The sequence below is a fragment of the Hylobates moloch genome, unplaced genomic scaffold (genome assembly GCF_009828535.3).
Source record: "Hylobates moloch isolate HMO894 unplaced genomic scaffold, HMol_V3 SCAFFOLD_4, whole genome shotgun sequence".
Taxonomy (NCBI): Eukaryota; Metazoa; Chordata; class Mammalia; order Primates; family Hylobatidae; genus Hylobates; species Hylobates moloch.
The window spans coordinates 49,753,652-49,766,918 of NW_026652279.1; the positions used below are offsets into that span (position 1 = coordinate 49,753,652).

The window sequence follows — 13,267 nt, forward strand, 5'->3', positions numbered from 1 at the left end:
ATTTAATATCCTGCTTTGCCTTATTTATTGTCCTCCACTATCTCTGTCATGAATGAAGAGACTTAAAATTCCTTATTTAAGCATTGCTCACTTCTTTGCTTATGTTTTTTTACTTTTTTTATAAAATACTTTTTATAGAGACAGAGTTTCACCACATTGCCCAGGCTGGTCTCGAAATCCTGGGCTCCAGTGATCCACCCACCTCAGCCTCCAAAACTGTTGGGATTATAAGCATGAGCACTGTGCCTAGCTGGCATTGCCCACTTCTCTCTTTGTATTTCCACTTGTTTTTGATTTATGAGTATCACTGCTGTTTTGTTTGCTGCATAAACAATTGACGTAATCAGATCTTGTGGATCATCGTCTTCATCATTATAGATTGCTTTTTGTCTTGTACTTGCAAATCAGGGATATCGTTGCCCTGATTTCAGTGTTGCCTGGTACTAAGATTGTGAACTCTGCTTTTTGTTGTTTATACTTGCCTGATACATTGTCCATCCTTTTTGTTCAGCCTTATTGAGTTGCTTTTTAGTTCATTTTGTCTTTTGAAAATAACATAAAGTTCAGTTTTAGGTAATACTTTGTAATTCAATTTTATTGTCTTTTTCTTTAGATGAATTTTACCCATTACTTGTATTGCTCTGAAAGACGTTTGGTTTTAGTTATGTCATCGCATTATATGTTATGCTGTGTGTGTGTGTGTGTGTGTGTGTGTGTGTGTGTGTGTGTGTCTGCGCAAGTGTTTGCTTGTTTCCAATGTGCATTTGAATAGAGTAAACCACCACCCCTCACCACCTACCTTTGAGGGAGAATGAATCAGGCACTTTATGTTTCTCACTTAAACATCACAACAGCCCTGTTGTGCAGGTAGTGTGAATCCCATTGCACAGAAGTAAAAACCAAGACTAACCAAGAAAAGTAACTTTTCCAAGGTTAAAAAATGCAGATTACAGATTCAGAAGCAGCCCTGCATGTCTCTGAAGGTCACCCTTTTCCTGGTGTATCAGGCTGCTTGGATACCAACATGGGGGGCTCAATCGGAAAAGGATTGTCTTATGTTTACCGAAAACCAGGGCTCATGAGAACACATATCAGCTTTTTTTAAATCTTCTCATCTGGTTATTTCTTCACATAAAAAATATGCAAACTGGCCGGGTGCAGTGGCTCACGCCTGTAATCCCAGCACTTTGGGAGGCCGAGGCGGGTGGACCACGAGGTCAGGAGACCCAGACCATCCTGGCTAACACGGTGAAACCCCATCTCTACTAAAAAATACAAAAAATTAGCTGGGCTTGGTGGCAGGCGCCTGTAGTCCGAGCTACTCGGGAGGCTGAGGCAGGAGAATGGCGTGAACCTGGGAGGCGGAGCTTGCAGTGAGCCTAGATGTGCCACTGCACTCCAGCCTGGGCGACAGAGCGAGACTGTGTCAAAAAAAAAAAATGCAAACGGAGAGATAGTAAATATGTTAACTAACTAATGTAAATCTTACAATGTAAGAACATCTTGCAGTGCCATCTTCTACAAGAAGCTCAGTTAGGCATTTTCACTATATTCCACAGCTTCAAAATAAAAATGGATTCATATGCAACACTACCTTCCAATCCAGAGTTCCTCCATAGTGAAAAGAAATGAGTCCCCTTGCACACTGATTCCACTAACACAGAATTGCACACAATTCTACATTTGTATACAGATTGGCCAAGAAGCATTACTTATATTAACCTGCTTGACAAACAGAGGGATGACATTTAGTTTCACAGTGCATTGCAAGCTATTTCAACAAATGAACAAAAAAATAAGCCCACTATTATATGCTCTGTGTTCTCTGTTTCTGTTCCCTATCCTCTGCCTTCGCATTGGGAACTTTAACCAAGTAAAGGGAGGAATCTTCCTGATCTGGACCTGTAATATGTAAATATTTCTCTAGTCAGTGATGGTGATAGGATGCAAGAGGACTTATCTTTCAGCCCACCCCTAATTTGCCAGTGGTCGTGTGTACACAACCCAAGAACCCACCTCAGATGAGCAGTGAAAGTTTCTGTGGTAAAACTGCTTGCATATTTCCTTCACAGAAGCAGGCAACAGGGCTCCCTTCTGGGGAATCTTGTGCATTTCCTAAGTGATATAAGGGGGTGACTTACGTGGCCCGTAAAAATCCGTGCTTATGCCTGGCGGACCTAAATTGGATGGTGCTGTGCTGAATGACTTCTGTGATAAAACAATTCAAAGCACTGCTCCATTTTCCTTTTCTAAGATTCTATAACAAAATATATTGGAATACAAAAAAAGAAGGGAGGAGGTAAATGTTCAGCTAAGTGATTGTTAAGAAACATAGGGAAGCAGAACATCTTTAGAAACCCAGAAAAGGAGAAGGGGCTGAATTTATTTACGATTCCTTCTAGTCCTACCTGGGTCACTTTCTGTTTGAGTGATCCCTAGTAAATGATTCAACCCATCTCTTTTTCCGTACCTGTAAAATGTGCTAAGAATATGTCTTCTATATTAGAGGTGTGTTTTGAAGGGCAAATAAAAATATGTTGCCAAAAATACTGAAGTGCTAAACAAATATAGACAACATAATATAAACTCAACACCCTTTTTTGGTTGTACTTATTTGTTCCTTCTTCCCCTGTAGTCTGTAAGCTCCATGAGAACAAGAACTTTATCTTGCTACTAGGCATCCCCATATAGGGCCTGACACATGGCAGACATTTAATAAGCATTGTTGAGTAGACAAGAGAGCTTGAGAGAAGAATCTTTAAGCTGTAGCAGAAGTTAATCCTTCTCAGATAAATAAGACCTTAAAGCTCAGCTGAAAGTGAGTTTGCAAAGGGGGTTGATTGCTCTTCAGTGAATTTCAAAATGGGACCAGACACTAAGATGGATTGAGGAGAATATAAACTAACTTTTGTGTAAAAAACTTTTATTATGATGAGTCAATATTTTTGTTACTTAAGTCATCTAGTTCTTATTTTTTAAATAAATTCAAAGCTATTTTACAGGTGAAAAAAGTCAATTTTACACTGATCTCCATTCACAGTAACATGCCCTCATGTTTTCAAAGCTTTCTGGAAAGGAACAGCTTTATTTAACCTCTACACTAAGGAGGACAAACTTGCTCTCTGAAAGATGATAACAGCTAACACGTTTGTCCTGGTGTTTCCTGCCTCCTTTCTCCCACTCCTCACTTGCCCACTGGGATGCCCTTTTCCTTATAAAGACTTTTTTTTTTTTCTTCAGCATTTCTCACCTCCAACACCTAGCAAAACAGTAAATGATCCAATATTCTTATTCACACCCTGACTAAAAGTCCCAACAAAGTTTTAAAATGTTCATTTTAAGGCTGTGGATTATTAAGAAGTCAACCTTTATTTTATCTCAAAGGAATTTCAAATATTTGACAGAGCTTTTGAGAATGGCACTTTTTCTGCTATCACACAAGCTCAAGAAGGTAAATCTGCTTTGTGGAGAGACTGGAGAAATGGAGATTTGTTTCCTTTCCCTCTTCCTTCCCTAACCCTTTCCTTCATCTCCTCTTTTCCTCTCCTCCTCAGACTCGCTGCCTATCTGAGGCCCTGCATTTCTGCTGCCCTGAAGCCTTGAGAATGTGGCAGTGAGCAAGGGTCCAGCACCTTTATCTCTTAATTACTTTGGAAATAATTGTAATAATGATTTTTTTTAAATTTAAGGATACATGCCATCAGGGTATTGACACCAACTTACAGGTTTGGGTAGAGTAATGAAATTATTTTAACTATTTAACTATTATGACTATGCACAAAAAAACATCTATGCATCAAGCACCCTCCTGGCTCAGCTGTTCTCTTTGCCTGCAACATTCTCATCCTGGTATTCACAAGGTTAGTTCCGTCATCTTTCAGGTTTATCTGCAAATGTCCCCTTGTCAGCAAGACTTTCCCTGACCATCCTATTTAAGATAACAAACACCTAACTTGTTATGCTTCACACCTCCCACCCCCAACTCAAGCTATAGAGCCCCCTTCCCTGCTTTATTTTTCTCCATAGCATTTTATCATTACGAGACATATTACGTGTATTTAACTTGTTTGTTTATTACCTGCCTTCCCCTACTGGAAGGTAAGCTCCATGAGAGCAGGGCTGCTGCTCTGTGTGTGTGTCTGGTTTCATGGATCCCCAGTGTCTGGAATCATGCCTGAGTGCCTGGCCCATAGTAGTCATTCAATAATATGTTGAATGAACACAAACAACGTACTGCTTGCCACTTACATCTAATTCATCTAATTGCTATGCCACACAATAATGAGTCTAGATGTATATCCTGAATGAACAAAGGTGACACTTTGCCCTGTCTCCATGTGATATTATAGGTGGAGAAAGAAAAAACAGTTTACTAAGATTTTTTTAGAAAAGCATAAATGCCCTATCTAGCAACAGAGGGAGAGATAGATAGATAGATAATAGAGATAGATAGATGGATAGATAGATAGATAGATAGATAGATAGATAGATAGATAGATATTTCATATACATTTGTACTCTGGTTTGCTTATACAACTGAAATATAATAGAGTCATCCCTTAGTATCTGTGGAGGTTGGTTCCAGGAGCCCTACAGATACCAAAATTCTCAGATACTGGAGTATCTTATATAAAATTGTGTAGTATTTGCGTGTAATCTATACACATCCTCTCCTATACTTTAAATCATCTCTAGATTACTTATAATACCTAATACAATTATATTCTATATAAATAGTTGTTGTATTGTTTTTATTTGTATTATTGTTTATTGTTGTATTTTACTGTGTGTGTTTGTAAAATTTTTTGATCTGTGATTGGTTTAATCCATGAATGTCAAACCTGCAGATACAGAGGGCTGACTGTATTGCCTAATCCAATTTATTATTTTATTATTATTCCTATTACAATGCTGGTGATGAAGTAATTAAAAATTGATAAATGTGCTCTATCATAATACAATAATTGTTTGAACCTTCAACAATGCCTTTGCATTTTCAATACCAACAAAATAAATTTGAGAAAAAAGCCCCAGTCTGCTAAGAGTAGTTCATTTGTGGGCAGAGGGTTGAAATTACAGAAAAGTGTTGCATTCTAAATAATATATTTCAATAATACTGAAATTTTATAAAATTAAGCAATATTCTTTTGTAATTAAAAAATGAATGAAATTCATGCTATTAAAAATAGAGCAGTAATATTTTTCTAAGACACTGGTAGAACTAGGCTACCTGAAATTTCCAGGTACACTTGCATTTTGGAGGATAGTAGCTCGGATAATATGGGCTTGAAATTTTCCCTTCAAAGCCAGTGGTGTCTTTGACCAACACTGTGTTTTCACACTCTGGAAAAGATACCCAGTGACACACAATGATTCGCAGCTGTGAGATTATGGAAAAATACACTTCATACATTTCTTTAATTACTAATGCACACTTCCTTGATCGACAAGCTTTACATATTTCTTAAACTTTAGGTTTTTTTTGTTTTTTTTTTTTTTTTTCAGAAGAAGGAAATACCACCCTACAGATGCATAGCTAAAATGCTTATTCTCTAATTCTATATTTGTTTTCACATTATATGTTTTGGCTGCAGATCTGCAAGATGCTATTACTCTCTTTAAAAACATAGTTCTGAACTCAGAGACACCAGCAACAGCTGAACAGCAATCCCTCCTCAGAGGGCCTGAGTTCCATCCCTCATATTCCCTCCTCTAAGCTCTAACTGTAATAATCTCAACCTCTTTCCTTTGTTCACCCAGCCCTAGGGATGATAGTTACTTTCTGCACATGTTACATCCATGACACATTTCTCTTCTTGTCCTTTTGGCCTTTTGAGTAACCTTATTAACACCTTTATATGAAGTTAATAGTTCTTACAGAATTCATTCTGTCCAAATAACTAATATGGTCTCTCTCTTCTGAGCGGACCCTTATTCAGAGTCCCAGGCTAATACAATGAATATTACAACACAGCCTCCAGAAAGATAAGAATAGGCTTTCATAACAAATACTTCTAAAAGTGACTTCTCCATAATTGGGGAAGACTTACTTTGTTCTGGAATGACCTCAAAATATGCCCGGATTCCTGACAGCTTCCGTATATGAGGAGACTTAAATGTCACCAACATGAGATTATTTGTAGAAACAAATGACATTAATGTTCTTGTGGGTTCACAAATTCTGAAAGCAGATAATAAAACAAAAGTACATGAATAATACGTTATTTGAGAAATAGGTCTCCATTCAAAACGATTCCACACATTTCCTGGGCCATCCATTCAATCCATCCACTCAGTTCTTGGGAATCTCTCCCAACCAGATCCTCATCCATTAGTAGCCACAGAGCACTATGGAGCCAGAAAAGGTAGATACATTTTTGTGTAGGAACCTCTACCAGAGAATTCTCTGGGATGGCTGTCACTGTATGCTCCTTGGGCAGAAATACGGTATAAAAGTAGTGTATCTAATGGCTAAGGTCCTGAACTCTGCTCTAAGGAAAATTGGATTCAAAATTCAGCTCCATCACGTAAATGGATGAAAGATGCCAGGCTTAAATCTTTGTAAGCACCAGTTTCTCTTCTATGCAATGGTAGTGTTACCAGAAAAAAGGCCACGTGAGTTGTCCAGGTCCTTGGCATTTTAAACAAAGAACTGAACAAAATGCACAAAGCAACAAAGGAATGAAACACAAAAATGAGAAAGGAAAGCAGGGATTTATTAAAGCACTCCACAGGGTGGGAGTGGGCCAGAGCAAGTGGCTCAAGGGCCCAGTTACAAAATATTCTGGGTTTTAAGTACTCCTTGTGAGGTCCCTATCAGCTACCCCTTAACTCAATGAAGGGTTTGGCCCATGGCTAATTAAAGGCTGAGGTGAATTGGTGCGGAATGCAGATGAAGGGATGGCCCGGGCTTGACCCTCAGCCAATCCAGGGTGCTTTCTCTTTCCACCTGAGACGTGGCGGAAGCGGTAGGGTTGTAGAGTGATGGGGCTTTTCCTTTTAGTTTAGCTTTAGGAAGTTTGTGTCAATTGGCCTTAGGTTCCCTGCCCCCAGATCTTCTTGTTTCCCCTTGAATCAGCTTTAGGAAGTCAGCACTAATTGGCCGTAAGTTCCCTGCCTTCAGATCCTATTCTCCTGCCTCAGTAGTAATAATAATAGTATGCTCCTCATAGCATTGTGCTGAGGATTAAATGAGATAAGTAAATATGTCTGAAAGGATGAAAAGAAGCTGATAATGATGGAGGAATGGGCATCAGTGGCAAACTTACTTTTCACTGCACATTCTTATATAGTGTTTGAATTTTTAACATGCACATTCATCACCAAAATATAAATACCTGCATACACACATAAAGCATTGTTGCATACATCCATAGACACGGTTAAAAATAATAGGATGATTTATGTACCTTTTTAGCACAGTGAGTAATAATTTCTTAATAAAGCCTAAATCATTATTAGTTTACCAAATATTAAGCACCCGTAAATAAATATCTTACTATTAAGTAAAAAATACTAGGGTATGTATATGTGTGTGTAATTACACATACATGAATGAAAGGATTTATGCTAAAATATAACAGAAATTTGTTCTGAATAATGAGGTTGTGAAGTAATTGATACTGTTTCCTCTGACCTAATTTTCTACAATAAACATGTAATATCTTTGTAACGAGAAAAAAAATTTAATTGTTTACTAATGTGATGCAATCATCGTAGGATATTTATTCTCACACTGTTGAAACAGTAGACTTCATTTTTATTTCAATAAATGTAAAATTAAACAAAGTATCTGTTATATTTCAGGTATATTGGCTGAAGTTCTTGCTGTACTGACTTTGAGAGTATTTGCTACAAGTGGAAAACAAACATTGAGTCTGATAGGCTCTGGCGAGGGTACTAAAGTATAAGGGATACTAAATAGGGCATGGGTCAGTCACTGACCTCATGTGTGCACACAAAAACTGTTTTAAAAAAAAAATCCACGGGGAACACAGATACTGTAAAACAGAGGTTGTAAAAAATCTTTTTACCCGCCAAGAAGAGTACCTGCATCGTACCTGTACAAGATGCTGCTCCGGATGGGCAAAAGGGAGTCGTAAATGGCCAGGGAGTCAGTGACACAGTTGTCGGCTTCGATTTGGATGGACTTGATTGAGAGACGAATCAGGTAGCCTACTATGGCCACCAGCTTGAAGTGACACATCAGCCTCCCCGAGGTTGCAGAAATCTCCAGCGGGTAGTGGAGAGACAGATGCTCTGCATAGAAGTACTGAGAGCAGCCTTTGTCTGTGGAGACAGCACCATTTTCCTTTCTTTTCTTTTTTTTCAGGAATGACTTTTATAAAAACAGAAATCTTTATAGAAAAGTAAAGGGCAAAAGAGGTCATGTGAAGGACATATGGCCAGCCTAGGTCCACCTCCCTGCCTTCTGGTAACAGCCCTGCATTTTGCCTTTAGAAACTACCCGCACTGTCTATATAGTTTGGTTGGGGTTAAACTCATCCCTAGTTTCAGAGGTGGGCACATAACCCAGGCTGGCCAATCAGAGTCAAATAGGGATGTCAGTCAATCCAGACAATGAGATTCAGCCCCAGGACTTCTGCAAGAGCAGTCAGGAAATACGTGGAGGTGGTTTTCACCATGTTTTAGAAAATGATAAATTATCAGTTTGGATCTGCTTGGTGGTCCTACAACCACAGTGGAAGAGCACACTTGATAACGAAGCCTCCATAGAAGTAGGCAGAGATGCAGAGTTCTGATGATATTTTTATTTTAGATCCTAGACTCAACCATAACTAACACCAGCACACTCCATGTATGTCCCACTTACATGAGCCAGTCAAGTTTCTTTTGTGCTTAAGGCAGTTTGAATGCATTTCTGTCACTTGCAATTAAAAGAGCACTAACAAATACCATCAATTAGAAAATGAAAATTACAGCCAAAAACAATATTAACGTGGGGAGAGGGGGAACCACATAAAAGAATTTACCAGATCCTATGGTTGACGAGTAATCCGACCGAAGCCCAGCTGCATTGAAAAAGCACATGAGAAGAGACTGAATCCTATCATTTCATTTTGTTAGAATTTTGCTTAGTAAAAATTATTTTCAGTCCTTCTTTAAAAGCAATCAAACACATCTGGGATTTACTTTAAAATAATCCAGTGAGGATGAGGTAGTTGTTTAGGTATTCAGAGATCAAATAGAATAGTCATGCGTGAGTTGGTAGTTGTCGAAGCTGAGTAAAGGGTGTATGAGAGTTCACTATAGTATTCTCTTTATTTTTGTATCCTTGAAATTGTAGTTGCAAGTTTCAAATATTTTCAAAGGTAAAAAAGCAACCAAACAAATATAATATTAGTCCCATATATGAAATAGTACATGGGATACAGAATTTTCTATGAGATTTTTCATTTATTTAACAAATATTTGTCAGCTACCTACCATATGCCTAGTGTATGTGTGTGTGTATATAATATACTTATATATTTTTAAATACACACAAAATATATTTATAACATATTCATATATGTATTTTATATATAAAATTGAAATCAAAACAGAAAACTGCATAAATTTTGAGTTATGCAATCATTAAACCATTTTACTATCAAGGCAAACAAAGAAATTCGCATTTGGGGCTATGAAGCAAGCTGTTTTGGAGTGTTGGACAACATTACACGGTAAAGGGACAGTTCTGTCTGGGCAAGTAAAGTAACAAGATAAACCTCAGCAAAATTATTCCTTGCCTAGGGTTTTGTTCTTTGGGGACTTAGTTTGACAATGCATGACCTGAATAAAGGTAGGTAAAGGTACACAGTAATACATTCAATTTCATATGTATATTGTCCCCGAATCTACTGTTCAATCGCTGTATACAACATTTAGCAATTTCCTTTACTGACATAGCTCCAATGTCTTTAGTTAATCCTGCGCTACTGGGATTGTGGGGTAATCCCACATTGTAATGCTTCATTACAATGTTGACTATAATCATGGCAAGTATCAGGAGTCCTGCAGGAAGGAATGCTAAAGGAAAATTACCCAACAATCACCATTTAGTACCACAGAGTCCATGTCCACAGCCAGACCCTGCAAGCTCCCCACAGAGGTCCGGTTTATGACGCTTGTCTGGATGGAGTCCTTCAAGATGGCGGCCACACAGTCTTCACAGAAGATGTGGCCTTTGGCACGTGGCATGACAAAAACAATCCAAAAGTGGACAAGGAGGCCGCCTTTGTTGTTGCTGCTATAACGAAAAAAGAGAGATCGTCAGGGACCTCACAGGACTTTACAGAGAAGAAATACCCAGCTGATGGATTCAAGGTAAGGCCAGCGAGCACATCCTTCAACTGAAGCTAGCTCGCTTCTTTAGGTAGTCATTGACTTCTGTTATGAAAATCGGCAAAGGACAGCATCATGTTATATGTATTCAGACTATAGTGTTGGATTCTAATCTAAAACCGTTGCCGTATAGTTGCGTCTCCATGGAGAATATGCTATTTCTATGGATATCAATCGGTATTCACTGCCATTAAAATTTAAAACCATGGCTGGGCGTGGTGGCTCATGCCTGTAATCCTAGCACTTTGGGAGACTGAGGCAGGCAGATCACCTGAGGTCAGGAGTTCAAGACCAGCCTGACTAACACGGTGAAACCCTGTCTCTACTAAAACTACAAAAATTAGCTGGGCATACTGGCAGGTGCCTATAATCACAGCTACTCGAGAGGCTGAGGCAGGAGAATTGCTTGAACCCGGGAGGCAGAGGTTGCAGTGAGCTGAGATCGTGCCATTGTACTCCAGCCTGGGTGACAGAGAAAGACTCTATCTCAAAAAAAAAAAAAAAAAAAAAAAAAAAAAAAAAAAAAATTAAAACCATTATAATGTTTGATACTCTGCCATGTCCGGGGACTGTGCTAAATCTGCTTTATCCCATTTAATCTTATGAGAAGGTCCTATTATTATTCCAATTTTATAGGTGAGAAAACTGAAGCCAAATACAACTCCAAGTCACATAGCTAGTAGCAGATCCAGTAATTAAGCCCAATTTGGTTTCCAGTCGGCCCCCAGAGCCTGAGCTCCTAATGGCATAAATACTGCCACATTGTATGAAAGGGACATAACATGGCGTTCTGCAGTAAATGACTTGGGAAATGGAAGGTTAAGGAAACTAATCAAGTTGCTATACTCCAAGTCTTCTCAGTGCTTTAATATGTCAAAGTGGGTTGTGGATTGTGAATCTCTGCCGATATATTTGGAGTGGGTGGGGGTGGGATATAATATATGGTGCACAATTTTTTCTAAAAATTATTTGACCATGAATCCCCTTTTTTCTCAGAAGATCTCTAGTGACCAGTTTTTCAGTGAACATTAAGAAATCATGGTCTGTGCTTTATTTTTGCCTCCACTCTCCACCCAATATGATAGACAAGTTTATGGCCATTTTGCACAGCAGCACTGCTATAGGGGTTCAGAATTCTAGCTATGGGGAGAAGGTTGGGATTTGGTGGATAAAGAGCAAAAACACAGCAAGAAAGCAGGGCAGTGAGTTGAGTCACTAGCTGTGCTAATACAGTATAAATCCCCAACCACCTCCAAGAAGTTACTTGGTAACGGTGGAATCTCAGCCTTTTCATAGCCTTGAATGGACTTTAGCACGATGAACACAGAAATCTCAAAACGAGGGACATGCATTACCTGACATCTGCAACAACAGACTGCTCATAAAATTTGGAGAAGGGAGATGTTGTATAAACCAGGTTTATCTGAAAAAGAATAGTTGAGGTATCTGAAGTATTTCATACTTGACTTCCTTTTACAGTATCTTAAATGTTGTAGGCCCAAGCTCTGACAGCCAGCAAGAAGAAGTGCAAGCCTCAAAATAAAGGCTCCTAACTCCACACCCAGACATTATTTCTTGAATTCAAATAAATTCTTCCTGCAACAATCTTGAGTGACTTACTTTCATTCTGCTATCTGTGAAAAATCAGTGACCCTCAGTAATTCATTGCTCTCTTTAAACTCAAACTGAACTTCTGTATTCTCCCCACTGCAAAGGTTAATTTTCTCCACAGTTAACAAATCAAACTCATTTAAGCAACTTTTCATAGCACAGTATCTGACCCAACGTCTTTTCTATCACTGCACCAGCGTCGACTATATTCTTAAGGACACATTCTCACATTAGCCACTAGGGGGAGAGTGGTACCCACAGCCAGGTCTACCAGCCCCCTTCAGAACAAACTCTAGGGAAGGGCCCCAGCCATTTTAAAAACTTCATAATTGGATCTCAAAGGAGAGCTCTATTTCAATCGATTCACCTTCTTGGCCCTCACCTAGCATTTCTAAAACCAAACTCAATCTCTTCTCCCAAGTCATTTTCTCTAGTATTCCCCTTCCTACAGAATTTGAAAACCACCTACATAATTGCCCAAGATTAAAAAACAAAAAAATTAACCCTTAGAAATGATGAAGTGTAGTGGAAACAATATAAGCTGTGAAATTTAAATTCACTGTGCAACACAGAACATGTTGCCTAAACCTGTTTAGGCAGGATTTTTTCTTTTTCTTTTTCACCTATAAAGTGGTAATCAAAACAGCCACCGCCTGGGGATAATTTGAGAAATAATTGGTATACAGTCATATGCCACATGACATTTTGGTCAATGACAGACCACATATATGACAGTAGTCCCATAAAATTATGATGGAGCTGAGCAACTCTTATCATCTAGTGATTTGTGTTACAATTGCCTACACTGTTCAGTGCAGTAATATGCCGTCCAGGTCTGTGGCTTAGGAGCAGTAGGCTATACCATCTAGCCTGGGTGTGTAGTAGGCCATTCCAGCTACGTATGTGTACACACATTCTATGATGTTTGTACAACAGTATCTCCATTGTTAAGCGACACAGGACTGTATAAATATTAGAGGCAAAGGGTTTAGTGATGTACCCACTATATAGCAGGCATTCCAATAAGTAAAAGCTGCTCTGAGCACTATTGTCTTTGATGTGCCCTCTCTCTCACCACCTTTCCTCATTCTACACAGCCAGTCATTGTGTCAAAGTCATCACTATGACCACCCTCTCCAGTACCGTGGAAATACAAATTGACAGCAACATTCTAGTTGGTAATATGTGCCAAGAGCCATGAATAGATACTTTTCTATTTGTCCAAGTGATTATGCTTTTAGGAAACCACCTAAGGAAGTAATCGGGGATACTCACAAAGAATGTGGCAGTTTTGCTGTCACATTATCTA

The 13,267-nt window shown here is 38.7% G+C and overlaps 1 protein-coding gene across 3 annotated transcripts in view; it reads right to left on the minus strand.

Annotated features, from left to right (window-relative positions):
• TMPRSS7 (transmembrane serine protease 7) overlaps nucleotides 1-13,267 on the minus strand; it is a 41,656-nt gene that overhangs the window by 24,815 nt on the left and 3,574 nt on the right. For 2 of the 3 annotated variants that reach the window (XM_058438149.1, XM_058438148.1), the window contains exons 2-6: nucleotides 11,703-11,770; nucleotides 10,059-10,252; nucleotides 8,061-8,289; nucleotides 6,051-6,181; nucleotides 5,231-5,343 (exon numbers count right to left, since the gene is read on the minus strand). In XM_058438149.1, coding sequence (XP_058294132.1) covers nucleotides 5,231-5,343; nucleotides 6,051-6,181; nucleotides 8,061-8,289; nucleotides 10,059-10,203 — 618 coding nt within the window. In that variant the 5' untranslated portion in view covers nucleotides 10,204-10,252; nucleotides 11,703-11,770. Of the gene's footprint in view, nucleotides 1-5,230; nucleotides 5,344-6,050; nucleotides 6,182-8,060; nucleotides 8,290-8,993; nucleotides 9,033-10,058; nucleotides 10,253-11,702; nucleotides 11,771-13,267 lie in introns of all 3 variants that reach the window. The other variant, XM_058438147.1, reaches the window with a different exon arrangement.